The 27,678-nt window shown below is 46.0% G+C and overlaps 1 protein-coding gene across 7 annotated transcripts in view; it reads left to right on the plus strand.

Moving 5' to 3' along the window:
* The window catches only part of tsen54 (TSEN54 tRNA splicing endonuclease subunit), a 39,261-nt gene extending 12,892 nt beyond the window's left edge, over positions 1–26,369 (plus strand). For 5 of the 7 annotated variants that reach the window (XM_072483039.1, XM_072483041.1, XM_072483045.1 and 2 more), the window contains 6 exons: positions 1,250–1,302; positions 6,311–6,418; positions 8,988–9,667; positions 20,269–20,329; positions 22,281–22,397; positions 24,752–26,369. In XM_072483039.1, coding sequence (XP_072339140.1) covers positions 1,250–1,302; positions 6,311–6,418; positions 8,988–9,667; positions 20,269–20,329; positions 22,281–22,397; positions 24,752–24,902 — 1,170 coding nt within the window. In that variant the 3' untranslated portion in view covers positions 24,903–26,369. The remainder of the gene's footprint in view (positions 1–1,249; positions 1,303–6,310; positions 6,419–8,987; positions 9,668–20,268; positions 20,330–22,280; positions 22,398–24,751) is intronic. The other 2 variants (XM_072483042.1, XM_072483043.1) reach the window with 1 other exon arrangement.
* Positions 26,370–27,678: the final 1,309 nt, after the last annotated feature.

Below are 27,678 nucleotides of genomic sequence, written 5' to 3' on the forward strand. Positions count from 1 at the left end.
TTTTTATAAATGACCTGGAAGAGGGCGTAGAAGGATGGGTGAGTAAATTTGCAGATGACACTAAAGTCGGTGGAGTTGTGGACAGTGTGGAAGGACGTTACAAGTTCCAGAGGGACATAGATAAGCTGCAGCGCTGGGCTGAGAGGTGGCAAATGGAGTTTAATGCAGAAAAGTGTGAGGTGATTCATTTTGGAAGGAATAACAGGAAGACAGAGTACTGGGCTAAGGGTAAGATTCTTGGCAGTGTGGATGAGCAGAGAGATCTCGGTGTTCATGTACATAGATCCCTGAAAGTTGCCACTCAGGTTGAGAGGGTTGTTAAGAAGGCTTACGGTGTGTTAGCTTTTATTGGTAGAGGGATTGAGTTTCGGAGCCATGAGGTCATGTTGCAGCTGTACAAAACTCTGGTGCGGCCGCATTTAGAGTATTGCGTGCAATTCTGGTCACCGCATAATAGGAAGGATGTGGAAGCATTAGGAAGGGTGCAGAGGAGATTTACCAGAATGTTGCCTGGTATGGAGGGAAGATCTTATGAGGAAAGGCTGAGGGACTTGAGGCTGTTTTTGTTAGAGAGAAGAAGGTTAAGAGGTGACTTAATTGAGGCATACAAGATGATCAGAGGATTGGATTGGGTGGACAGTGAGAGCCTTTTTTCTCGGATGGTGATGTCTCGCACGAGGGGACATAGCTTTAAATTGAGGGGAGATAGATATAAGACAGACGTCAGAGGTAGGTTCTTTACTCCGAGAGTAGTAAGGGTGTGGAATGCCCTGCCTGCAACAGTAGTGGACTCGCCAACACTAAGGGTATTCAAATGGTCATTGGATAGACATATGGACGATAAGGGAATAGTGTAAATGGGCTTTAGAGTGGTTTCACAGGTCGGCGCAACATTGAGGGCTGAAGGGCCTGTACTGCGCTGTAATGTTCTATGTTCTTGTCTACTACTACTCAGCTATGATGTGGGTGATTCGCAGCCTCATGTTTAATCCTCTTTACTGACTGGTGGCCAGGGAGCACCTGAAGAGTGAGAAACCGAATTAACATTGTAAGAACTGGAAAAAGTAGGTCATCAATCTGAAACATTAACTCTTTCTCACTCCATAGCTGCTGCCAGACCTACTGAGTATTTCCAGCTTTCTGTTTATATCTCAGATTTCCAGTAACTACACTATTCTACTTTTGTAATCATTGACAATGCTGTTTTGCGATATTCTCTGAAACTGTTTTTTTTTTCTTGTTTCTGAAGGTTTACAGCCACTTGAAAAGACTGGGTTATGTTATAATGCGTTTTGATCCCAGGTAAAGGCCTTTCTCTGATGGTGTGCCTTCTGTGTGTGAACTGTGCTCGCACACTTTCTTGCACCTCCCTTCTCTGCCATACCTTTGTGCGTAACCACAGAAATTTTAATCTAAGTTATGTTGTAAGCAGGGGCTGCACTAATCAATTTCTCTTTTACATCGGATTATTGCACCTTATTAGCGAGGTACTAAGGGATGATTCTGAGCAGAATGGTCTTTCAAATGAGCAGACACGTGCATTTAGATTTATTGTCATGTGTACCGAGTATTGTTCTGTGTACAGTCCAGGCAGATTGCTCCATACAAGAAAACATAGAACATATGATAAATACATGATATATAACGAAAATACATAAACCTAACGGGTGAAATATATGGTATATACTACTACAACTGTCGAGAAGATGCATAGAAAGATCAGTTCAGACCATAAAATTAGTTGAGTTCATAAGCGAAGTTGAGTAACAGCGGGGAAGAAGCTATTTTTGAATCTATTGGTGCGTGTTCTCAAACTTTTGTATATTGTGCCCGATGGAAGAGGTTCGAAGAGAGAATAACCTGGGTGGGCGGGGTCTTTAATTATGCTGCCCACTTTACCAAAGCAGCGGGAGGTGTAAACAGAGTCAATGTATAGGAGGCAGGCTCGCATGATGGACTGGGCTGTGTTCACGGCTCTCTAGTTTCTTACGGTCTTGGGCTGAGCAGTTGGCATACCAAACTGTGATACAGCCATATAGGATGCTTTCTATGGCACATCTATAGAAATTGGTAAGATTGTTGTGGACATGTCAAATTTCCTGAGCAAGTATAGGCGCTGTTGTGCTTTCTTGGTCGTAGCGTCGATGTGGGTGGACTAGGACAGATGGTTGGTGGTGATCACTCCTAGGAATTTGAAGCTGTCCACGATCTCGACCTCTACACCATTGATACAGAGTGGCTTGGACGATACTTCGCTTCCTGAAGTCGATGACAAGGGGTTTAGGTGTTTTAGTAAGCTCCGAGAAGGAGGCAAAAGAGGGGGAGGTGTGGCGCTGCTAGTCAAGAGCAGTATTACGGTGGCGGAGAGGATGCTAGATGGGGACTCTTCTTCCGAGGTAGTATGGGCTGAAGTTAGAAACAGGAAAGGAGAGGTCACCCTGTTGGGAGTTTTTTATAGGCCTCCTAATGGTTCTAGGGATGTAGAGGAAAGGATGGCGAAGATGATTCTGGATAAGAGCGAAAGTAACAGGGTAGTTATTATGGGAGACTTTAACTTTCCAAATATTGACTGGAAAAGATATAGTTCGAGTACATTAGATGGGTCGTTTTTTGTACAGTGTGTGCAGGAGGGTTTCCTGAAACAATATGTTGACAGGCCAACAAGAGGCGAGGCCACGTTGGATTTGGTTTTGGGTAATGAACCAGGCCAGGTGTTGGATTTGGAGGTAGGAGAGCACTTTGGGGACAGTGACCACAATTCGGTGACGTTTACATTAATAATGGAAAGGGATATGTATACACCCCAGGGCAAGAGTTATAGCTGGGGGAAGGGCAATTATGATGCCATTAGACGTGACTTGGGGGGGGGATAAGGTGGAGAAGTAGGCTGCAAGTGTTGGGCACGCTGGATAAGTGGGGCTTGTTCAAGGATCAGCTACTGCGTGTTCTTGATAAGTATGTACCGTTCAGGCAGGGAGGAAGGTGTCGAGCGAGGGTACCGTGGTTTACCAAGGAAGTGGAATCTCTTGTTAAGAGGAAGAAGGAGGCCTATGTGAAGATGAGGTGTGAAGTTTCAGTTGGGGCGTTGGATAGTTACAAGGTAGCGAGGAAGGATCTAAAGAGAGAGCTAAGACGAGCAAGGAGGGGACATGAGAAGTATTTGGCAGGAAGGATCAAGGAAAACCCAAAAGCTTTCTATAGGTATGTCAGGAATAAGCGAATGACTAGGGAAAGAGTAGGACCAGTCAAGGACAGGGATGGGAAATTGTGTGTGGAGTCTGAAGAGATAGGCGAGATACTAAATGAATATTTTTCATCAGTATTCACTCAGGAAAAAGATAATGTTGTGGAGGAGAATGCTGAGCCCCAGGCTAATAGAATAGATGGCATTGAGGTACGTAGGGAAGAGGTGTTGGCAATTCTGGACAGGCTGAAAATAGATACGTCCCCGGGACCTGATGGGATTTATCCTAGGATTCTCTGGGAGGCCAGGGAAGAGATTGCTGGACCTTTGGCTTTGATTTTTATGTCATCATTGGCTACAGAGGACTGGAGGACAGCAAATGTGGTCCCTTTGTTCAAAAAGGGGAGCAGAGACAACCCCGGCAACTATAGACCGGTGAGCCTCACGTCTGTAGTAGGTAAAGTCTTGGAGGGGATTATAAGAGACAAGATTTATAATCATCTAGATAGGAATAATATGATCAGGGATAGTCAGCATAGCTTTGTGAAGGGTAGGTCATGCCTCACAAACCTTATTGAGTTCTTTGAGAAGGTGACTGAACAGGTAGATGAGGGTAGAGCAGTTGATGTGTATATGGATTTCAGCAAAGCGTTTGATAAGGTTCCCCACGGTAGGCTATTGCAGAAAATAAGGAGGCTGGGGATTGAGGGTGATTTAGAGATGTGGATCAGAAATTGGCTAGCTGAAAGAAGACAGAGGGTGGTGGTTGATGAGAAATGTTCAGAATGGAGTACAGTCACAAGTGGAGTACCACAAGGATCTGTTCTGGGGCCGTTGCTGTTTGTCATTTTTATCAATGACCTAGAGGAAGGCGCAGAAGGGTGGGTGAGTAAATTTGCAGACGATACTAAAGTCGGTGGTGTTGTCGATAGTGTGGAAGGATGTAGCAGGTTACAGAGGGATATAGATAAGCTGCAGAGCTGGGCTGAGAGGTGGCAAATGGAGTTTAATGTAGAGAAGTGTGAGGTGATTCACTTTGGAAGGAATAACAGGAATGCGGAATATTTGGCTAATGGTAAAGTTCTTGAAAGTGTGGATGAGCAGAGGGATCTAGGTGTCCATGTACATAGATCCCTGAAAGTTGCCACCCAGGTTGATAGGGTTGTGAAGAAGGCCTATGGAGTGTTGGCCTTTATTGGTAGAGGGATTGAGTTCCGGAGTCGGGAGGTCATGTTGCAGCTGTACAGAACTCTGGTACGGCCGCATTTGGAGTATTGCGTACAGTTCTGGTCACCGCATTATAGGAAGGACGTGGAGGCTTTGGAGCGGGTGCAGAGGAGATTTACCAGGATGTTGCCTGGTATGGAGGGAAAATCCTATGAGGAAAGGCTGATGGACTTGAGGTTGTTTTCGTTGGAGAGAAGAAGGTTAAGAGGAGACTTAATAGAGGCATACAAAATGATCAGGGGGTTGGATAGGGTGGACAGTGAGAGCCTTCTCCCGCGGATGGAAATGGCTGGCACGAGGGGACATAACTTTAAACTGAGGGGTAATAGATATAGGACAGAGGTCAGAGGTAGGTTCTTTACGCAAAGAGTAGTGAGGCCGTGGAATGCCCTACCTGCTACAGTAGTGAACTCGCCAACATTGAGGGCATTTAAAAGTTTATTGGATAAACATATGGATGATAATGGCATAGTGTAGGTTAGATGGCTTTTGTTTCGGTGCAACATCGTGGGCCGAAGGGCCTGTACTGCGCTGTATTGTTCTATGTTCTAAGCTTCTTAGTTTTGCTGACATTGAGGAAGAGATTGTTGTCATTGTACCATGCCTCTAAGTTCTCTATCTCCCTCCTGTACTCTGATTTGTTGTTGTTTGAGATCTGACCACCTATGTCGTGTCATCAGCAAACATGTAGATGGAGTTGGAGCCAAATTTTGTGTGTGTGTGTATATATAGGGGGTACAGTAGGGGGCTGCGTACGCAGCCTTGTGTGGTCCTGGTATTGAGGACTATTGTAGAAGAGGTGTTGTTATTTATCCTTCCAGATTGAGGTCTGTGGGTCAGGAAGTCGAGTATCCAATTGCAGAGGGAGGAGCCGAGTCCTAGGTTTTGGAGTTTGGATATGAGCTTGGCTGGGGTTATGGTGTTAGGCAGAGCTGTAGTCAACGAACAGGAGTCTGACATAGGTATCCTTGTCGGGATGCTCCAGGGATGAGTGTAGGACCAGGGAGATAACATCTGCTATGGATCGGTTGTGGCGGTAGGTGAATTGCAGTGGATCATGGCAATCTGGAAGGTTGGAGTTGTTTCATGACTAACCTCTTGAAGCACTTCATAATAATAGATGTCAGGGCCACCGGTTGACATTAGCCATGATAATCCTTGAAGGTGTCAGCAGAGTAAAAGAAGAGTCCAACCCAAGACCAGCATTTATTGCACACCCTTTATTCCATTTCAGAGGGCAGTTACAAGCCAACCACAAGTTGTGTGGGATTAAAGTCACGTATCAACCAGACTGAGCTTTGTTTCCTTTTCTAAAGGCCATTAATGAATCCGTGTATTTTTACATCGCAATCCAATATCTTCATGGTCAATTTTATTGATACCATTTTTCAATTCTGAATACTGGTCAGAAACTGGGCCATGTTTTACCACTTTGATTGCCGCAGATCACTCTCACAATGCTGATTGGGCTGCAGATGAAAGCTTCCATTTGACCTAGACAAGGCACTCGCCCCACTCTAGATTCTTGGGCAAAGATTTTATGCTGACATTCTAGTGCAGTTCTGAGGGAAGGCTCCACTGTCAGAGGATTCATTTTTGTTGTAAACCATAGCATTCTAAATGCTCTCTCAGGTGAGATTCCGGAACACTATTCGCAGAAGAGCAGAGGAGTTCTCCCCTAAGTGTTCTGAACCAAAATTTATCCCTCAACCAACTTCACTAAACAGATTATCTAATCATTATCACCTTGTTTGTTGTTTCTGGGTCCTGGACCTGTCCTAAATGGCTACCACATTTCCTAAATTACAATATTGATACACCTTCAAACGTACTTCATTGGTTGTAAAGTGCTTTGAGGCTGTGAAGGATGCTATATAAATGCAAGTTATTTTTCTCCAGTACCAGTTTCAGTTCCTATGAGCGAAAGCTGCACCTGGATTCTTCTCACAGTGACACAAAAAAGCACCATCGCAAGAGGAAGCGGAGTCACAGCCAGCATGGTGCCAGGTACACATTGAGGCAAGGGTTGGGAGGTTGGGTCATGAACAGGCTTTTCAGCAATGAAAGTACTTAAAATGGGTCACCAGATGAGGATAGTTTCTCAAGAACCCGAATAGAAGTCAACTAGATTATCATTATAGACCTTTTCTCCTGGTTACATTTTGAGGATGTTGATGCCAGGCAGGGTGAGATTTGTCCCAGTTTCAGCCCAGTGTCAACATCAGGCTCTCTCAGGTCAGGTGCAACATGGCTGCAAAGTATAGCTTGCTGCTGTGCCAGAAATGTGCCCTTAATCCCAAACCACAAAAAGAGCATTTACTGCATTATAAACAGAGGAAACGGAGTAGGAGTAAGAATCTTGAACATGACGGCACAACCTTTTACCTTGTGGAGTGCTGTGTGAATTAAAACCTCTAGCTTTCTGCAATAAAAAATCACCAAAACTACTTTGCTGTGTTAATGTAGAGCATTCTCCTGATCGGGTGACTAATATCATTATAATGCCGATCACCTAATTAAGTGCTACTGTTTATTGTCATTGGTAGATGGAAGTAATTCCAGTCAGTCACATTTGTCTGAGAGCACAATCAGTTAAAACATGAAAGCATGCATCATATTTCCCTAATCGTTGCGATGGAGGCGTTCTAACTGGTCTCTGCACTATTGGGCTAGAAACATCGGCCGGCGATTCTCCTGGCTGCTGTCAAGTTGCCCCCACCCTCTCGCTGGAATATACCTGTGTGGGTGTGACGAGCTTCATTGGTGAATATAGCTTGCCAACACTCACTGTCTTTCAGCTTAGTCAAAAAGCTTGGGCCCCAGTGTGATTGCCCCAACAAGGGGCCAAACAACAGGGCAGGAGAGAAAATGGACAGAAAGAAACTCCCCGAGTCACCTTTTAAAATGCTGCTGTTTCTCCTTCCGTTGTCTTGACTCTTGAACTTTGCATATGGCCAGAATACTTCAGCAGTGAGTGAGTTGGCAGGAGTTACTGCAGTTGGTTGTTGCGTGAGTTCAACTTCTCAAACTGTCAGACTAAGTGACTGGTCTTTGTAAAAAAAAAAATTAAAAAAATTCCCCTCCTGCCACCAACTCATCTTGTTTTGCAAGCCACATTTTGGAATCTTTCATTCTTGTGTTTTGTAGTGATGGAGACACTCCCTTCCTTTTCTATCATGCAGTTGAGTCACCCTGGGCTGTAGGCCAGTCCTCTTTCAGTGAGGAAGATCATAGAGTTTCCGAGAATTTACAATGCAGAAGGAGGCCATTTCGCACATCGAGTCTGCACTGGCCCTTGGAAAGAGCACTCTGGCTAAGCCCACACATCCACCTGTAACCCAGTAACAGATTAGTGTGTATCATCAAAATCCTTTTTTTGAAAGATTTTTATTGCCATTTTTCCTGTTTTGCAGAATAACATTTTAAGATATAGTGTATCCGATATTTACACGTTGTGACGTTTCTTATTTAAAATTTTTACATGTATTCTCTCCATCAGCCCCAATCCTGTTGGGAGTCTGGCACCAACTTTCACCCTGGGTATCATATTACTGTGCTCCGCTCCTCTCTTCTGTGGTTCTTGTTGTCTTTGTGGGTTTGGGGGGAGGGTGCTCTTGCCCCTTCCCGACTCTTTTTTTCACAAAAAGAATGTAGGCATAGAAGGTACTCTATTCTGAGTGCTAGTGGGTGTCCCTTAGTTCAGTAAAGTTTGAATCAACAGTTCTAAGACTTGCAACTTTGAACAAATCCCATTTGCCCTTGCTAAATATTAGAGAGTGTGTTCCACCTTTTTGCCCATGTGATTGGTGCTGGTTCCCCCTGTTTCTATGTTTCACAAGCTGCAGCTAAACTGGAATTCTACAGTCTGTGATCTAGTGTACAAGCACCTCCAACCCCATCATTGCCAAGCTCCAGAGTCTACTTAGTCCTGGACCAAGCCCAAACTTCTGTCCCTACCAATCTCCTGTCCAGGACATTTCTTGCACAAATATTTGCATTTCCATCAATATAGACTATGCCTTCCCGGGCTCTGGGTCCTCCCTTGTACAATAACATCTAAGAAAATGTGAGAAGAGCTGTCCCTCCATAGGATGAGGTTGGCAGACCTTGGACCTGAGGAAGGCTCTCATGTAGCCATCCAACAAGAAAAATAGTCTCTTTTGTTGAGACTGTAGCCCTTTGAATATTTGTTAATTGCTTATATGGTGTTTTCTCTTTGTTTCGACAATCATAGAATTCATATAGTGCAGAAGGAGGCCATTCAGCCCATCGAGTCTGCACTGACCTTCCTAACCAGGCCCACTCCCCTGCCCTATCCCCGTAACCCAGTAATCCCACTTAATCGTTGGACACTATGGGCAATTTAGCATGGCCACCTAACCTGCACATCTTTGGACTGGGAGGAAACCGGAGGAAACTCACGCAGATATGGGGAGAACGTGCGAACTCCACAATCACCCAAGGTCGTAATCAAACCTAGGACCCTGGTGCTGTGAGGCAATGGTGCTAATCACTGTGCCATCATGTAATAAGTATTGCATTAATCCAGGAACTTTCTTTTAACAAACTATTTCAGATCCAAAAAAAGCCACTCTGACCTACCTGCAGAGGCAGAGTCTAGCTGCAGTACTACTGAGGGGCAGCAGAAGGAAGAGGTCCATCAGCAGGATGCGACTTGCAAGGCCCTTGAAAAGGAAGTTGCTAAACCGGCTCTTGAACCACAACAAACCAAAGCCGAAAAATTGCAAGAGAGTGACGGCAGGCCATCAGGCATCAGTACGAGACAGGCTGAGCTGGAATTGATGTACTGTGCTCAACATGTGTCTGGGAGCTCCATCGCATCGTCTCCTGGGAGCCCACAAGGCAGTTCTGTATCTGTCAGGAAACCAAGGTGGGATTTCAGCAGGATAAAATTCCCTAATGTTGGACGCGATTGCCCACAGACCACGTTTACGGCGCTTGACCCAATGCTCCTGCCGCCAAATGTACTGGGCCGAGCTTCCGATGAAACTGCCTGGCAGAGGAAAATTAACCTGAAACATGAAAAGTTGTCCCGGAAAGATCGGGAGAGGATGAAGAGAGAAATCAGGTACAAATCAGATGTCAATAGGGACAAGCGGGTGAGGCAGTGCACCAACTGGAAGGAATACAAGGAGCTGCTCAGGTGGAAGCGTGGCAGGAATAAAAAGTTGCCTGCCCACCTCTGGAAGGACAAGGTGCAACCGCTTTTCAAACCAGGCCAGGTCTGCTCACCAGGTAAGGAGAAGAAAATCTGGGTCATTCAATAAGACTTTCAGCAGAACCAAGCTTTAGGTTTCCACAGGGAGGGGGGCCTCTGCTTCAACGCTGGCTCAGCATCGATGAGCCATCACCGAGAAACTACATAAACAGTTTTTAGCACTATTTCACTTGGGGGATACACTGAGATTCCAACTAGTAATTGGAGCAGCTACCTGCAGGGATTTAGGGACTCCTATCTTTGAAACATGAACCTATCACATTTCATTGCTCAAGTGTTTCATCACTATTGCTTCTTATACTATTAGGTTGTGAATTTCCTGGGGTCTCTTTTGAAAAGGAAGAATTGTAATTCTGTAGTTGAATGTTGGCATATATGCTGCAGCAGAGCATCTGTTCTCCAATTTAGACAGATTTGAAGTGGATCAAAAGGTCAATGTATAGAAGCTTTGTCTGCTTCTTCACATGTTTTTAGTAAAATTTAGGTTCCCTCTTTCCCCCCCCCCCCCCCCTTTTCCCAGAGAGAAAACATCTTTCACTGTCCAAAGATGTGCAGGTTAGGTGGAATGGCCATATTAAATTGTCCCCTAGTGTCCAAAAGGTTGGGTGGGTTATGGAGCGGGCATGGGTCTCGGTAGGGTGCTCTTTGAGGGCCGGTGCAGACTCGATAAGCCAAATGTTCTCCTATGCACTGTAGGGATTCTACGATACATGACCACAGTTTTTCAAAGCTTCTTGCAGCTAATTAGATATTTTTCCAAGTGTAGCCACTGTTGTAGAAAATGCAGCAGGCAATTTGTGCACAGCAAGCATCCGCAGACGACAATGTTGACCAGATAATCTGAGTTTGTGAGGTTTTGAGAGGTAAATACAGGCCAGCGCATCTGTTCCTCAAAGTAATGCCATGAGATTTTCTGGGTCCTAAATGGGGACTTGGCTTAACATCTCCTCACCTCTGCCAATGCAGCACTCCCTACTGTGCTGCAGGGTCCGTCTAGATCATGAGCTCATGTCTCCAAGTGGCACCTGAACTCACAAACGTTTAGATCCGAGACAGTGTATTGCCATGGGACCATGGTTGACAGCGAAGGTGCTGATTCATGCTGGAGGAAGTTGCAGAGCCACTAGTGTGGCACTGTACAGCAGGGAAATGCAGATGAATCAATCTGTAATTTCACTTTCTTCCTGTGTGACCAGGCACCTAAGAGAGGAATTCAAGAACTCCGGACTGAATTTTCCTGGTTTCATGGAACTGGGATTAGAGATGAGAGTGAGCCAGAAAAGTAATGGAAATCCCTCCTGAGTTGTCTCGGGTGAGTTTCCCAGGGTCAAGCTCCTTAGAAACTAGTAACCTGTCCAATAGTCAAGGGCAGCCAATAAAAGCCCCACTTAAGGTCCATTTTCCCACATGGAAGTTCCTGGTGCCGCACAAGCCCCTGGCTGAGTCTGGAGCCGAGCAACAATTTGGTGGCAGCCTCTCAGTGGGAAGTTGGAAGAACATCGGAACTTGGTCTCCTTGTCCATATGACTGAGCCGCAAGGCTGAAATGGGCACAGCCATGGCCAGAATCATTCTTACGGATGGTTCCCCTCTGCACGGATTACCTTAATACCTCTGGGCCACCTTTGCTGTGAATCCTTCAGCCTTTTGAGAATGCCTCCATTTTGTGAAGCCCTTACGGTTCACTTTATACCCCAATGGTGCTGGCAGTGCTTCAAACCCACCTATTAGGCCGCATGGCTCCTTGATCTGCCTGCCGTCCTTAATTGGGTGGTGTACCGAGTTAGGCGGCTACCCCATGTAAAGTTGCACAAATTAGTGTGCTACTGAGATGCGCTGGCTAAAGACCCTGAATATGGTCCTGGCATCAGGTTCCTGACACTCCCCGGGAAATTCCATCCTTATTCCTTTTTTTTAAAAATAATATTTTATTGAAAATTTTTGGTCAACCAACACAGTACATTGTGCATCCTTTACACAACATTATAACAATACAGATAATAATGACCTTTTTTTATTTAAACAAGAACAAAAGAAAACAACAACAAATAAATAAATATTAAATAACAAAAATAAAAACTAGCCCTAATTGGCAACTGCCTTGTCTCAGGCCACCCCCCCCCCCCCCCCAAGTCCTGGGCTGCTGCTGCTGCCTTCTTTTTTCCCCCATCTATCTTTCCGCAAGATATTCGACGAACGGTTGCCACCGCCTGGTAAACCCTTGAGCCGACCCCCTTAGGACGAACTTAATCCGCTCTAACTTTATGAACCCCGCCATATCATTTATCCAGGTCTCCACCCCCGGGGGCTTGGCTTCTTTCCACATTAGCAATATCCTGCGCCGGGCTACTAGGGACGCAAAGGCCAAAACATCGGCCTCTCTCGCCTCCTGCACTCCCGGCTCTTGTGCAACCCCAAATATAGCCAACCCCCAGCTTGGTTCGACCCGGACTCCTACTACTTTCGAAAGCACCTTTGTCACCCCCATCCAAAACCCCTGTAGTGCCGGGCATGACCAAAACATATGGGTATGATTCGCTGGGCTTCTCGAGCACCTCGCACACCTATCCTCCACCCCAAAAAATTTACTGAGTCGTGTTCCAGTCATATGTGCCCTGTGTAATACCTTAAACTGAATCAGGCTTAGCCTGGCGCACGAGGACGACGAGTTTACCCTGTTTAGGGCATCTGCCCACAGCCCCTCCTCGATCTCCTCCCCTAGCTCTTCTTCCCATTTCCCTTTTAGTTCGTCCACCATAGTCTCCCCTTCATCCCTCATTTCCCTATATATATCCGACACATTACCGTCCCCCACCCATTTCTTCGAGATGACTCTGTCCTGCACCTCTTGTGTCGGGAGCTGCGGGAATTCCCTCACCTGTTGCCTCGCAAAAGCCCTCAATTGCATGTACCTGAATGCATTCCCTTGGGGCAACCCATATTTCTCAGTCAGCGCTCCCAGACTCGCGAACTTCCCATCCACAAATAGATCTTTCAATTGCGTTATACCTGCTCTTTGCCACATTCCATATCCCCCATCCATTCCCCCCGGGGCAAACCTATGGTTGTTTCTTATCGGGGACCCCCCAATGCTCCGGTCTTTCCCCTATGTCGTCTCCACTGTCCCCAAATCTTCAGTGTAGCTACCACCACCGGACTCGTGGTATAGTTCCTTGGTGAGAACGGCAATGGGGCTGTCACCATAGCCTGCAGGCTGGTCCCCCTACAGGACGCCCTCTCTAATCTCTTCCACGCCGCTCCTTCCTCCTCTCCCATCCACTTACTCACCATTGAAATATTAGCGGCCCAATAATACTCACTTAGGCTCGGTAGTGCCAGCCCCCCCCCTATCCCTACTACGCTGTAAGAATCCCTTCCTCACTCTCGGAGTCTTCCCGGCCCAAACAAAACCCATGATACTCTTTTCTATCCTTTTGAAAAAAGCCTTCGTGATCACCACCGGGAGGCACTGAAACACAAAGAGGAATCTCGGGAGGACCACCATCTTAACCGCCTGCACCCTCCCTGCCATTGACAATGCTACCATATCCCATCTCTTGAAATCTTCCTCCATCTGTTCCACCAACCGCGTCAAATTTAGCCTGTGCAATGTGCCCCAATTCTTAGCTATCTGGATCCCCAGGTAACGAAAGTCTCTTGTTACCTTCCTCAACGGTAGGTCTTCTATTTCTCTACTCTGCTCCCCTGGATGCACCACAAACAGCTCACTCTTCCCCATGTTCAATTTATACCCTGAAAAATCCCCAAACTCCCCAAGTATCCGCATTATTTCTGGCATCCCCTCCGCTGGATCCGCCACATATAGTAGCAGATCATCCGCATATAAAGATACCCGGTGTTCTTCTCCTCCCCTAAGTATTCCCCTCCATCTCTTGGAACCTCTCAGCGCTATCGCCAGGGGCTCAATCGCCAGTGCAAACAGTAATGGGGACAGAGGACATCCCTGCCTTGTCCCTCTATGGAGCCGAAAATATGCCGATCCCCGTCCATTCGTGACCACACTCGCCACTGGGGCCCTATACAACAGCTGCACCCATCTAACATACCCCTCTCCAAACCCAAATCTCCTCAACACCTCCCACAGATAATCCCATTCCACTCTATCAAATGCTTTCTCGGCATCCATCGCCACTACTATCTCCGTTTCACCCTCTGGTGGGGCCATCATCATTACCCCTAACAGCCTCCGTATATTCGTGTTCAGCTGTCTCCCCTTCACAAACCCAGTTTGGTCCTCATGAACCACCCCCGGGACACATTCCTCTATTTTCATTGCCATTACCTTGGCCAGGACCTTGGCATCCACATTGAGGAGGGAAATTGGTCTGTAGGACCCGCATTGTAGCGGATCCTTTTCCTTCTTTAAGAGAAGCGATATCGTTGCTTCTGACATAGTCGGGGGCAGTTGTCCCCTTTCCTTTGCCTCGTTAAAGGTCCTCGTCAGTAGCGGGGTGAGCAAGTCCAAATATTTTCTGTAAAATTCAACTGGGAATCCGTCCGGTCCCGGGGCCTTTCCCGTCTGCATGTTCCTAATTCCTTTCACCACTTCTTCTACCGTGATCTGTGCTCCCAGTCCTACCCTTTCCTGCTCTTCCACCTTGGGAATTTCCAGCCGATCCAAAAAATCCATCATTCTCTCCCTCCCATCCGGGGGTTGAGCTTCATACAATTTTTTATAAAATGTCTTGAACACTTCGTTCACTCTCTCCGCTCCCCGCTCCGTCTCTCCTTCCTCGTCCCTCACCCCCCCTATTTCCCTCGCTGCTCCCCTTTTCCTCAATTGGTGTGCCAGCAATCTGCTCGCCTTCTCTCCATATTCATACTGTACACCCTGCGCCTTCCTCCATTGTGCCTCTGCAGTGCCTGTAGTCAGCAAGTCAAATTCCACATGCAGCCTTTGCCTTTCCCTGTACAGTCCCTCCTCCGGTGCTTCCGCATATTGTCTATCCACCCTCAAAAGTTCTTGCAGCAACCGCTCCCGTTCCTTACTCTCCTGCTTCCCTTTATGTGTCCTTATTGATATCAGCTCCCCCCTAACCACCGCCTTCAACGCCTCCCAGACCACTCCCACCTGAACCTCCCCATTGTCATTGAGTTCCAAGTACTTTTCAATGCATCCCCTCACCCTTAGGCACACCCCCTCATCCGCCATTAGTCCCATGTCCATTCTCCAGGGTGGGCGCCCTCTTGTTTCCTCCCCTATCTCCAAGTCTACCCAGTGTGGGGCATGATCCGAAATGGCTATAGCCGTATATTCCGTTCCCCTCACCCTCGGGATCAATGCCCTACCCAACACAAAAAAGTCTATGCGTGAATAGACTTTATGGACATAGGAGAAAAACGAGAACTCCTTACTCCTAGGTCTACTGAATCTCCACGGGTCCACCCCTCCCATCTGCTCCATAAAATCCTTAAGCACCTTGGCTGCTGCCGGCCTCCTACCAGTCCTGGACTTCGACCTATCCAGCCTTGGTTCCAACACCGTGTTAAAGTCTCCCCCCCCCATTATCAGCTTTCCGGTCTCTAGGTCTGGGATGCGTCCTAGCATTCGCCTCATAAAGTTGGCATCGTCCCAGTTCGGGGCATACACGTTTACCAAAACCACCATCTCTCCCTGTAATTTGCCACTCACCATCACGTATCTGCCCCCGTTATCCGCCGCTATAGTCTTCGCCTCGAACATTACCCGCTTCCCCACTAATATAGCCACCCTCCTGTTTTTTGCATCCAGCCCCGAATGGAACACCTGCCCCACCCATCCTTTGCGCAACCTAACCTGGTCTATCAGTTTCAGGTGCGTTTCCTGTAGCATAACCACATCTGCTTTAAGTTTCTTAAGGTGTGCGAGTACTCGTGCCCTCTTTATCGGCCCGTTAAGCCCCCTCACGTTCCACGTGATCAGCCGAGTTGGGGGGCTTCCCACCCCCCCCCCCCCTTGCCGGTTAGCCATCATCTTTTTCCAGCTTCTCACCCAGTTCCCACGCAGCTGTATCTCTCCCAGACGGTGCCCCCCGCCCATCCTTTCCCGTACCCACTCCCCCCTTTCCCCAGCAGCAGCAACCCAGTAATTCCCCCCTCCCCCCCCCCCCCCCCTGCTAGACCCCCCGCTAGCGTAATTACTCCCCCCATGTTGCTCCCAGAAGTCAGCAAACTCTGGCTGACCTCGGCTTCCCCCCGTGATCACGGCTCGCACCGTGCGACGCCCCCTCCTTCCTGCTTCTCTATTCCCGCCATAATTATCATAGCGCGGGAACCAAGCCCGCGCCTCTCCCTCGGCCCCGCCTCCCATGGCCAACGCCCATCTCCTCTCCCTCCCCACCTCCCCCCATCACCACCTGTGGGAGAAAGAAAAGTTACCATACCGCAGGATTAAAACATAAAACCCCTCTTCGCCCCCCCCCATTCGCCCCACCACTTTGTCCAAACGTTCATTTTCGTAATCCAATCATTCCAATTTTTCTTCTACAATAAAAGTCCACGCTTCATCCGCCGTTTCAAAGTAGTGGTGCCTCCCTTGATATGTGACCCACAGTCTTGCCGGTTGCAGCATTCCAAATTTTATCTTCTTTTTGTGAAGTACCGCTTTGGCCCGATTAAAGCTCGCCCTCCTTCTCGCCACCTCCGCACTCCAATCTTGATAAACGCGGATCACCGCTTTCTCCCATTTACTACACCGAGTTTTCTTCGCCCATCTAAGGACCATTTCTCTATCCTTAAAACGGAGGAATCTCACCACTATGGCTCTGGGAGTTTCTCCTGCTCTCGATCCTCGCACCATAACTCGGTATGCTCCCTCCACCTCCAACGGACCCGTCGGGGCCTCCGCTCCCATTAACGAGTGCAGCATCGTGCTCACATATGCCCCGACGTCCGCCCCCTCCACACCTTCAGGAAGGCCAAGAATCCTCAAGTTGTTCCTCCTTGCGTTGTTTTCCAGTGCCTCCAACCTCTCCACAGATCGTTTCTGGTGTGCCTCCTGTATCTCTGACTTCACCACCAGGCCCTGTATATCGTTCTCATTCTCTGCTGCTTTCGCCTTCACGACCCGAAGCTCCTGCTCCTGGGTCTTTTGTTCTTCTTTCAGCCCTTCAATCGCCTGTAATATCGGGGCCAACAACTCTTTCTTCATTTCCTTTTTTATCTCCTCCACGCAGCGTTTCAAGAACTCTTGTTGTTCAGGGCCCCATATGAAACTGCCACCTTCCGACGCCATCTTGGTTTCTGCTTGCCTTCCTTGCCGTTGTTCCAAAGGATCCGCTGCAATCCGGCCACTTTCCTCTCCTTTTTCCATCCGTGTCCAGGGGGAACCCCCTTCTGGTTTACCGCACGGTGTTTTTAGCCGTTAAAATTGCCGTTGGGGCTCCTATCAAGAGCCCAAACGTCCGTTCCACCGGGAGCTGCCGAAACGTGCGACTCAGCTGGTCATCGCCGCACCCGGAAGTCTCCATCCTTATTCCTGTTATCACGGTGACTGTCAATGCACTTTCTGTATTTTATACTGAAGCAAAGTGATTTCTTTCAAAGTACCAACTAGGCTCAATTGGTAGCATTCTGACTCTTCAGTACTTAAAGCCCAGCCCTAACCTTTTGAAGAGCAATATATTGCGAAAGGCTTTTTTGATAATGAGATGTCAAACCAGCTTTACTCTATGTTGTGTGTTAGGGGCTGTAATTTAAAATAAGGCTGGAGATCTGGAAAGATAGGTAGCAATGGACCGATTTGGCCTTTACCATCCAAATGTTTTGAAAAAGTCCCAATTTGGGTTTTACGCACACTGGAAAATATCACCACAAAACTTGATGTAATTGGTTGGGAATATTTCTATAATCTGAGACACATAAAATGATCACAAGCAGCTGGAGCTCAGTTATGTGAGACATCAAAAATAACCACAGCTAAAATCCGCCAGTACATTTCTCAACAGTCAGGGAACCATCATAATCCACATAGGAATTCTAGTCTAATGATATATTACAGGTCTTGGAATAGGGTGATTGTTAAGTCAGGGCTCAGTTGGATGTTAATGGTAGATGCATAGAGTGCTGGGGTTTACTCTCAAGCGTATCTGGTCACAGTTAGTTACAAAGTCAAAAGATAATTCGTCCACACTTTCTTACTGTACATCAGAGTGCCAACAAAGTCTCTGGAGGAGAAGGCTACAGTCTTGGCTGGACATGTTCATCACGCGGAATTTAAAAAAAAAAAAACAATGGTGCACAAATAAAACGTAAGGCACCAGAAGGTTGCCAGTACCCAAATAACTTACTCCAGCATTTTCAGTATCTGTCATAGAATCCCTACAGTGCAGAAAAGAGGCTTTTCAGTCCATTGAGTCTGCACTGATCCTCTGACAGAGCACCCTACCTCGGCCCACCCCCCCCAATTCCATAATCCCACCTAATCACATCTTTGTGACACTAAGGGGGCAATTTAGCATGGCTAATCCACCTAACCTTCACATCTTTGGATTGAGAGAGGAAACTGGAGTACCTGGAACAAACCCACACAAACACTGGGAGAAAGTGCAGACTCTACACGGACAGTCACTCTAGGCCAGAATTGAACCCTGGTCCTTGGCGCTGTGAGGCAGCAGTGCTAAGCATTGCCACCGTGCCGTCATGTTTAGTACTCTTGTCTCTGAGTCAGAAAGTTGGACGATTAAGTCCCATTCTAGAGACTAGAGCACAATGTGAATGAAATAAATCGCTTATTGTCACAAGTAGGCTTCAAATGAAGTTACTGTGAAAAGCCCCTAGTCACTACATGTCTAGGCAGACACTGCAGTGCAATACTGGGGAAGTGCAGTAGCATAATATGATAGCATTTTACATTATGTTTGAAAGTGAGGTAGTTCAATCTGAAGATAAGGTGCTAAATTTGAACAAGGAGGTATGAGGAGAAATTTGACTGGAGTGGTTTGGGAAAATACATTAAAAGCCATGACGATACATAGAAACAAAGAAATAGGAGCAAGAGGAGGCTATTTGGCCCTTTGAGCCTGCTCTGCCATTCATTATGATCATGGCTGATCATCCAACTCAATAGCCTGATCCAGCCTTCCCCTTATATCCTTTGATCCCCTTCGCCCCAAGTGCTATATCTAACTGCTTCTTGAAAACATAACATGTTTTGACCTCAACTACTTTCTGTGGTAACGAATTCCACAGGCTGACCACTCTCTGGGTAAGGCAATTCCTCCTCCTCTCTGTCGTAAATGGTTTACCCCTTCTCCTCAGAATGTGATCCATAGTTCTGGACACACCCACCATCGGGAACATCCTTCTTGCATCTACCCTGTGTAGTCATGTTAGAATTTTATAGGTTTCTATGAGATCACCCCCATATTCTTCTGAACTCCAGTGAATACAATTCTATTTTGCCATTGCCATAGGCAATGGATAGTGTTTAAAGAATTACATAGTTTTCAACAACTATCAACAACTTCAACTTCAAGGCATAAAAACGAAAAGTCAGTCAACAGCCAGAACACCTAACAAACAAAATTGAAGATTGTATATGGTTAAAAGAAAAGGCCTGTAAAGTTGCCAGAAATAAAGGTAAATCTGAGGATTGACAACATTTCTGAATACAGCAAAGGAAGATCAAGGACGAATAGACTATGAATGTAAACTAGCAAGAAAAGCTTCCATTTACATACACTGGCATGTAAAAAGGAAATATTTGATATGACAATTGAGTACATTATAGAAGAGCAAGGAAAATTTATATTGATGAATAGTGAAATGGCAGAGAAGCTAAATAAATACTTTGGTTCTGTCTTCACTGAGGAAGATACAAGCAATCTCCCAGAAGTATAGATCCTAGGGACATTGGAGAAAGAGGAATTGTATGGTCTTACTTATGGTCTTAGTGAGTGGGCAATAATGAGGCAGCTGAAATATAATGTGGAAAAACGTGAGGTAATCTATTTTGAGAGGAGGAACAGATGTGCAGAATAGTTCTTAGATGGTAAGAGAGTAGAAAATGTAGATGTACAAAGGAACCTGGGTGTCTTTGTCAATAAGTCACTGAAAGCGAACATGAAGATGCAGCAAGCAATTAGGAAGGCTAATGGAATGTTAAGGCTTTATTACAAGAGGATTGAGTACAGGAGTAGCAAAGTCCTGTTTCAAATGAATAGAACCTTGGTTTTATTGACAGATTTCTAAATACCAATGAGATTAAAAAGATAAAGGGATATGGGGATAATGTGGGGAAAAAAGGCATTTTGATCAACCATGATTGTATTGAATGGTGGAGTAGGCTTGTCAGGCTGAATGGCCTACTCCTATGTTCTTGCGTAGCAGCTGCTTTCTTTCAGATGAAACATTAAACAAAAACCTTGTCTGTCCCCCTGGATGGACATAAAAGATCCAATGGCTCAATTATGAAGAGGAGCAGGGATGTTCTTCCTCATGGCCTGGACAATGTTTATCCCTCAATCAGTATTGTGGAAAAGGGATTAATTGGGACATCAGAACAGTGACTCCACTTCATTAGTTCTTGGTTTGGAAGTACTTTGTAACCTGAGGTTGTGCAAACTGCTGTATACACTCAAATCAAAAATGAATCATCTACTATTTTCTTCCTCTCACAGGAGAACTCCAGCAACAGATCTGCATCATGAAGTCTGCACACATCTTGGATAGAACTCCTTGGTAAATATTTTATTTGCCAGCATTTTCCTTGAACTGAATGGCTGGCGAGGTTATTTCAGAGGGCATTTTTTAAGAGTCAACTACATTGCTGTGGATCTGGAGTCACATGTAGGTCAGACAAGGTAAGGACAGCAGATCCTTCCTTGAAGGTAATGGTTTCATGATCATCATTAAACTTCAATTCCAGACTTCTTAAAATTCAAATTTCACCATCTGCTATGGTGAGATTTGAACACAGGTCCCCAGAGCACTACCCTGGGTTTCTGGATTTCTAGCCAAGTGACAATACCACTATGCCACTGCCCCCCACCCATACGTGTGTCCTAAACATCCCAGCATGTCAGGAGATACTTATGGATAATGGATGGCTCTGGCTATCTTCACATCTCACCACAAACTATGTGCTCTTGCTACAGAGATCTGCCAATCTACGTTTGACATGAGTTGTACTCCTGCTACGGAGTTCCTTGTCCAACCTAGCGACTGAACCAAACTAATTCACATAGGGTGATCAGCAGCTCAAAGCTGATAAAGGCGCTTGAGGCCAGGATACCGTTCTGATTTGAGAAACTATTGAAAGCTTTAATGGGAAGATATTAGAGTTGCTATTCGGAAAGTCGAGCTAAAATGTGCTGAAGGACCTCTTCATTCTAGCCCATCGTGTGATGAGCATTTGAAGGGAAGGTGTCCACCTACCCATCAACGATATTAAATGATGATCAACAGTTTATTATTTTGGAGAAACCAGTGGCGGAATTCTCCGGAAATGGCGCGATGTCCGCCGACTGGCACCCAAAACGGCGCAAATCAGTTGGGCATCACGCCGCCCCAAAGGTGCGGAATGCTCCGCATCTTTGGGGGCCGAGCCCTAACCTTAAGCGGCTAGGCCGGCGCCGGATGAATTTCCGCCCCGCCAGCTGGCGGAAAAGGTCTTTGGTGCCCCGCCAGCTGGCGCGGAAATGACATCTCTGGGCGGCGCATGCGCGGGAGCGTCAGCTGACGGCATTCCCGCTCATGTGCAGTGGAGGGAGTCTCTTCCACCTCTGCCATGGTGGAGACCGTGGCGAAGGCGGAAGGGAAAGAGTGCCCCCACGGCACAGGCCCGCCCGCGGATCGATGGGCCCCGATCGCGGGCCAGGCCACCGTGGGGGCACCCCCCGGGGCCAGATCGCCCCGCGCCCCCCCCCCAGGACCCCGCCCGTGCCGCCTTGTCCCGCCGGTAACGTAGGTGGTTTAATCTACGCCGACGGGACAGGCATTTTAGCGGCGGGACTTCGGCCCATTCGGGCCGGAGAATCGCGGGGGTGGGGGGGCCCGCCAACCGGCGCGATTCCCGTCCCCGCTGAATCTACGGTTGTGGAGAATTCGGCAACCGGCAGGGGCGGGATTCACGCCAGCCCCCAGCGTTTCTCCGACCCGGCCGGGGGGGGGGTCAGAGAATCTCGCCCCAGCATTTTTCTATCATTGCTGTTAGTAGCTGCTTCAGCTCAGGGGCTGCATTTTCTCCTCTGAGTCACATCCCACTCCACAGTCGTAAACATAAAATCTCAGTTCACAATCCATATTGAGGGAGTGCTGCCCTATCCGAGATATCGTCTCCAAGGTGAGATGTTTAAACTGGGGCCCTGCCTTCTCTCGCAGGTGGATGTAACTGATGCTGTGGAACAGCAGGGGTGTTCTCCCCAGTATCCTGGCCAATATTCATCTCTTGACCAACATCACTTAAAAACAAGTCATTTAGTCATTTTCTCATTGCAGTTTGTGAGCCTTTGCTGTGGGTAGAACGGCTACTGCATTTCCTTTGGTTACAACAATGACTCCACATTAAGAGTTGGCTGTCGTAGTGCTGTGGGATATCCCGAGGTTATGAAAAATGTTTTATTAGTGCAATTTCTTCGCTATCTATTTGATGTGTGTGTTGGTTTATCCTTTTGCCAACTCTGCTGTTCAGGTTGCAAGAAGCTCCTGAGAAGATGAAGATCTCCTTTGATGTGTACCAGGCTGATACTGTGGCTGAATTCCGTAAAACCCAGCCCGGGAGACCCTTCTCAAGAATGTGTGTTTGCAGGTATGGTGCAGGAGAGGATTGAATTGTTGACTATACCTCTGAAGCGCAGAACCGTGGGAATGTTTGTTCTGTGTTAATGGTGCAACACCGGTACAAATCGACGAGCATGAAAGTTAATAGGCCAGCTGTTCCCAGCTCCCTACGAATGCATTCTTATACAGTCTGTATCAAACTCCCACATCTGTATATGGAAATTATAATGGTGATCTGACTTTCACCTCTGCCCACTATCCACTTGTGGATTGAGGGAATGATACCAGGGCATAATGTGTTAAATTATGAACCTCTGCCCCTAGACGCGTGTAGGGAACTGAAAACCATAATTGATATTGAGTCAACTTTGAGGTAAAAGCAAGATGTGTTTGATATTGATGCCTGGCTATTCAAGTCACATATCTCTTTTAGTTGTCAGTGCTCTTAAACAATGGAACAAACTCCTCTTTGTGGTTCAGCCAGTTAGTTTGTAATTTGCTTATCTGTAAATTTGTACACCTGCCAATCTATGTTTGACATGAGTTGTACTCCTAAATATGAAATACCCAGGACCAGTAATTTAATTAGCATCCAGAATCATGATTCTACACTCTGACTTACTCTGCCTGCCTCTCTCTCAGAGCTGGGCTTCAGCCTCTGAACTGAAGTTTGCGAGATAAAAACAGAAAATGCTGGAAATACTCAGCAGGTCAGGCAGCATCTGTGGAGAGCGAAGCAGAGTTCATGTTTCAGGTCAATGACCTTTCATTGGAATTCTTTTGCTTTGACAATGGAGGTACTGCTTCTGACTTCACTCCAGTTCAAAGAATAGGTTTTGCTATTTTCTCCCCAATTTGATCCAGATTTAAAGTGCTGCTTCCACTGACTCATAAATGACAGCACAAAAGGAGATCATTATGTCCCATTGTGCCTTTATTGGCAGTGCCCTTCATCTAGAGCTAACTTATTCTTTTTTAAAAATAAATTTAAAGTGCCATATTCTTATTTTTCCAATTAAGGGCAATTTAGTGTGGCCAATCCACCTACCCTGCATACCTTTAGGTTGTGGGGGTGAGATCCACGCAGACATGGGGAGATTGTGCAAATTCTACATGGACAGTGACCCGGGATAGAACCTGGGTCCTCGGTGCTGGGGGGCAGCAGTGCTAACCACTGCACCCCCCCCCCCCGCACCCGGTGGAACTAAATTATTCTGTTTCTTTGCCCTTTCTCTGTAATAGAGTGGTGGACAACCTGCGCACTGGGGGCCACATATGGCCCACAAAACATTTTGTTGATCGTTGCTCATGCACAGAGTTGTCACATTCCCCTGATTTCCATCCGTGTAGATTTTTTCCTCCTGATATGATTGAAATAATACGCATGAAAAGAAAGGCAAGTGAAGTGAGCTGTGTACTGATTGTTCACAACATGGATTGATAGAGCCGTGCGTTCCCCTGCGTCCGAAGTGTAAATATTTTACCATTTGAAGTGGATGACAGTTCTATCAATATATGAATGGTTAAGCATTTTCTGCAGCTTATTATGAAATGTTCAGAATCGTGAACAAGCCTGATTTCAATCTTGTGGCCCACTGAGATGAAGGAGGGCCACTTGTGCGGCCCACTCACTAGCCTAAGTTGACCATTACTACTGTAATATCACCCATTGCATCTTGATCTAGAAACTTAATGTATGGGAAGAGATCCAGGGTGATGCTGTGTCTTCAGTCTAAACCACTTTTTTATTATTAAAACTACATAACACTTGTATATTTTCTTTTGTGTGGATATCACAAATCTTGCTATCCTAGCTCAGCATCAAGTTTTCTAGTTCCTAACGTGAGTCAGTAACACGCTCGCCTCTGAGTCAGAAGGTTATGGATTCAACCCTACTCCAGACCTGAACACAGAACACTCCAGTGCAGTACTGAGGGTATAAAGTAAAGTCGCCATAGTCCCACTGACCATACACTAATTGAGGGGGAGAGCTGACTGGTGGTGATTTAACCTGAGGATCACCACACCTCAGGCGAGGGACAAGATTGAGAAGGCGGGGCCTTAATTAATAACCTCAGCCGGTACGCAAATTGAACCTGCGCTGTTGGCATCCCCCTGCATCACAAACCAGCTGTCCAGCCAACTGAGCTAAACCAGCTCCCGGTGTGCTGCATTGTCAGAGGTGTGGCCTTTTGGATGAGACATAAAATCGATGCCCTGTCTACTCCCTCAGGTGGATTTAACAGTGAACACAATTTGTGGGTAATTAATTGACAGTGAAGTACTTCGGAACTTCATGAGGTGGTGAAAAATGCGATATAAATGCAAGTCGTCTTTTCTTTTCTATCTAATGTTTTCTCCTTTGGCCTGATATATCTACAGCTTTGATGGACCGGTGCCAGACCTACGTACGATGAAGAAGCTAGCCTTTCAGAGCGGTGAAGTTCCTGTTGTGTTTGCTCTTGTGGATAATGGAGATATCTCCTTCTACACCTTTAAGGAATTCAAACTTCCTGTGGATGTCTACCCTTGACCCTGTTGGAGACTTGGACAGCTGGCTGTTCCATGTGCATGCACTCAGGGATATTCTGGACACAGACTTTGGAGTCAAGATGTGTTGGTATTAAATAATTGTTAGAAGGGTTTTCCCTCTTCCTGTCTATTTGGTGGGCTGAACCTATTGGGTAACAAGACTTTCACTGCGATTGCAGTCATCGACCATGCGTAAGGGAACTTTCAAAACAACATTTTAACCTCTTCAGTTTGAACAAAGCCCAAGCTTCACAAGAAAACTCCAGAGTTCCTCCCCATACTTCCTGCTGGAAGAAAGCATGTCATGATTATACTCAAAATTCTAATTGGTACCAAGAAAAAGCCATTTGAGATAGCGAATTGGTTGCCTTCAGTTGATCTGCAAGCAAGAGAAAAAGCACAAAATAAAATGGCTCATTTTAAGTCCAAAATTATTATTTTTGCAAATTTGTCAACCAGTCCTTTTGTCCTATATTAGTGCCAAACTATTGCCTGGTGGTCTTACGATAATTCCTCTCCCTCCCGTGCACAAAAATGTTTCCTGAAACCTTTCCGTTGTCTTTTTACTATCTAGGCAACAACAGGACAGTGACAACAAAGTATCTTCATATTGTGCCTTTAACATGATAAACCTTCTCAAGGTGCTTCACAGGACCATTACAAAACAAGAGATTGGCTACCGAGCCTCAGACAGATATATAGTAGGTAGATGACCAAAGGTTTGGTCAAAGAAGTAGGATTTGAATGTCGTGAAGGAGGCTGGTGAGGTGGAGAGTTATAAGATGTAGGACAGCCTCCACATTGTCAGCCTACCTTGTGTGCTGCAGGATTTTCTAAGAGTAATGCTCCTGTAGCTTTTACTATATTTTTTTCGGATATAATGTTTGGTAAATTTCGGGTGAAGGTTTGATAGCTGCTGAGTGTCAACTGGGGTCGGGGAATGGTCCAAGTGAAGAGAAAGAGGAGGGATCAACTGGAGTTTCTCTTTGAATGCTATTTGTTTTTGTTGTTTTTTAATAGCTTAGAACAATAAGTTTCACATGTGGCATTCTGTGATTGAAGTAAAATCACATGCCATGAAGATTTTAGAAGTGAGTTTAAAAAAAAAATAATGGATAGAAGAAAGGGCAGAATGTTGAGATTGCTTCTCAGGAAGCAAGATTTTGTTTAATAAAGGCAGCTGCATAGAATCTTTACTAAGCTCCTGTGCATCATATACTGTCCTTGGATTCATCAGCCTCAGTTTACATTTTTCTCTCTCAACATAATGAGACACCACTGTGCATCATGTTGCACTTGATTAAATCCTATGTATGTTGACTAGATTTGATATTTTGACCAGATGATGCTGCCAGCATGCTTTAAGTTCACTCTATTTCTCAGTTCAATGCATTTTGTATTCTGCTATTTAGTTACTTCAGTAAATACATCACAAATTGTCATAATGCAATAAATCTGATAAAAGAAATGTGAACTTCACCTGTACATTTTTTTTGAACATGTATCCCTGAGGGTATTCTTATTTTATATGAGACAAAGGCTTTTCTAACCACCTCTCTTATTCAGTCAGGTTAAGCACTCTTGCTTCTGAGGCAGGTTCAAATCCCACTCCAGATACTGGAGTGCAAAATTTAGACTGACAGCCTATTGTAGTGGGAGCTACATTATCACCGGTGCTGTCCTTCAGATGAGGCATAGAATCAAGGCCTTGCCTGCCGTCCTCTTAAGTGGGTATATAATATCCCACGGCAATATTTTGAAGATGTGCAGGAGGACCCTCCCCTGCATCCTGACAAATGTTTACCCCTTTATCAGTAAAGATCACGTTTTTTTGTGTGCAGGGTGGTTAACAATGAATTGTTAGTGTTCACCGTCACTGGCTGCAACTTAAAGATATTAGGCATCTACAGTGGGACGCAAGTTACTCTTGCAAAAATCCAGCATGGGCACGAGGGGCTGAATGGCCTCCTGTGCTGTAACTATTCTGAGTCTATATGCATATTAGAGCAGAAATTTGAAAGTTGTGGTCTGTCATTCAGGACTCTGTCGGGTGTGTGCGCGCGCATTTCCTGCACTCACTCCCCCACAGGCACAAGAAGGCATTGTGGGAATTTCAACGTTCCCATTTCCAGATCACCATTTGAAGTAGTTGCAATCGTTTAAGTGATTTCAATCGGGTGTAACTGGATTTTAACAATGTGCATTTAACAATGTTTGATAAATAGAAATGGGCCTGGAAATATAATTTTATAATTGTGGAGTGGTGTTAAATATTTAGTTTTTTCAGCATGTTGTAGCTTCGATCTTCACCCCATGTGAATGTTCCAGCCTTTAATTTGCTCGATATAGTCATTGTTAGAAGTGATTTAATTTGAAAGCTTTTAGCTTTCTGTGTCTGATAATCCTTCGGTGTGAATGGATGTTTGCACAGCCTGATCATATCACTGCTGTTCTGCACATGGACTTGCAGAGGACTTGGGAGCAGGAGGAGGCCATTCGCCTCTTTGAGCCTGCTTCACCATTCAATAAGATCACAGCTGATTTGGTTGTGGCCTTGGCCCCACTTTCACGTCTGCTCCTCATAAATCTTGACTCCCTTGTCCTAAAGTATGCCTACTTGTGACAATAAAGATTATTATCATAATTAACACTGCAATGAAGTTACTGTGAAAAGCCTCCAGTCGCCACACTCTGGCGCCTGTTCGGGTACAGAGGGAGAATTCAGAATGTCCAAATAACCTAATAGCACATCTTTCGGGACTTGTGGGAGGAAACCG

Source organism: Scyliorhinus torazame, chromosome 18, assembly GCF_047496885.1.
Source record: "Scyliorhinus torazame isolate Kashiwa2021f chromosome 18, sScyTor2.1, whole genome shotgun sequence".
Taxonomy (NCBI): domain Eukaryota; kingdom Metazoa; phylum Chordata; class Chondrichthyes; order Carcharhiniformes; family Scyliorhinidae; genus Scyliorhinus; species Scyliorhinus torazame.